Here is a 1,090-nt window from a genome sequence, read left to right as displayed (position 1 = left end):
GAACAGGAACCTGCTGTAAAACAGCAATTATGCTGAGTCAGACTTGATTTTTAATCATCTTTTCCTGTTAAATAAATAAATCAACTAAATATTTAAGTCGCAAGTTAAATATTTAGTTTATAAACAATGATATTTATAAATGTGTGAATCATATGGTGAAAAACTGACTTTGAAAAAATAAATCTGTTCTTTTTTCTCATAAAAGGCTAAATAAAACAAAAATATTGGTGGTAATTTTTGACTGTAACTTTACAAACATCACCCCATATCCCCCTGCAGTTTTTCTCTGTTAAAAGTCCAACTGTTGTTTTAATAAATCCTTCAGCCCACAGCGTCCACAGTTTAGTGTTCCAGGAGCTCAGTCAGGGATTCTCCTGAGGTTCAGACAACATCGAGGATTTATAGAGTCCTCCCTCATCCTCCTTTTAATAACTCCCCTGAATAATCCCGCCGCGCCTCCTGCTGTCTCCTGCAGCTCCCACGGAGACATCAGGCGACCGCAAGAGCTGTCTGGAGTGCTCGAAGGACAACGGCTGCATTCGCTGCCAGAAGGGCTTCGTCCTGTTCCTGCAGAGGAAGGGGATGTCCCACCACGGGACGTGTCTCCAGTTGTGCCCCGCTGGACACTTTGAACAGAAGGGCAGGGACGGGAACCACTGCATGAGTATGTACATACACCTGAGGATTTATGACATTATTTTTGGGTTTAAATCTTTACGTTGGGCAGCTTGGAGGAATAAAAACCTTCCATTAGTGGTTTGAGGCGTTTAAATTCAAATGTACAACATGTGTTCGGGCTCAAGGTTCGGTCCGCGGAGCCAGTTTAATGAACATCTTTAACATGGTTTCAATATTTAGCTATTTAATGAGCTTTTACTGGAGTTTCACCTTCAGTGGAACAAGATGGAACAGAGAAGATGGGTTTGACTCATCAGGAGGCTCAAAATGGGCCCGTTATGTGGAGTTTTGTTTTAAAAAAAAGTAAACCATCATTTCTGTCTGCACTCAGAGGACGGGTTAGTGACGATTCTCTGCTACTACCACACCTACATCAGCTCAAAATCTGTTAAATTATTATTATTGTTAGCCT

The 1,090-nt window shown here is 41.3% G+C and overlaps 1 protein-coding gene and 1 long non-coding RNA gene across 3 annotated transcripts in view; one reads left to right on the top strand and one right to left on the bottom strand.

Annotated features, from left to right (window-relative positions):
* Window positions 1-1,090, top strand: part of rspo4 (R-spondin 4) — a gene marked incomplete at its 3' end in the record, with an annotated part of 18,648 nt that overhangs the window by 10,531 nt on the left and 7,027 nt on the right. The window contains 1 exon segment of the mRNA XM_014015349.1: window positions 476-664. Coding sequence (XP_013870803.1) covers window positions 476-664 — 189 coding nt within the window.
* The window catches only part of LOC106522366 (uncharacterized), a 14,896-nt gene that overhangs the window by 11,146 nt on the left and 2,660 nt on the right, over window positions 1-1,090 (bottom strand). The gene's annotated exons all lie outside the window — the stretch shown is intronic.

The sequence above is a fragment of the Austrofundulus limnaeus genome, unplaced genomic scaffold, assembly GCF_001266775.1.
Source record: "Austrofundulus limnaeus strain Quisiro unplaced genomic scaffold, Austrofundulus_limnaeus-1.0 Scaffold127, whole genome shotgun sequence".
In the NCBI taxonomy this organism is placed as follows: Eukaryota; Metazoa; Chordata; class Actinopteri; order Cyprinodontiformes; family Rivulidae; genus Austrofundulus; species Austrofundulus limnaeus.
This window is presented reverse-complemented; position numbering and strand designations above follow the sequence as displayed.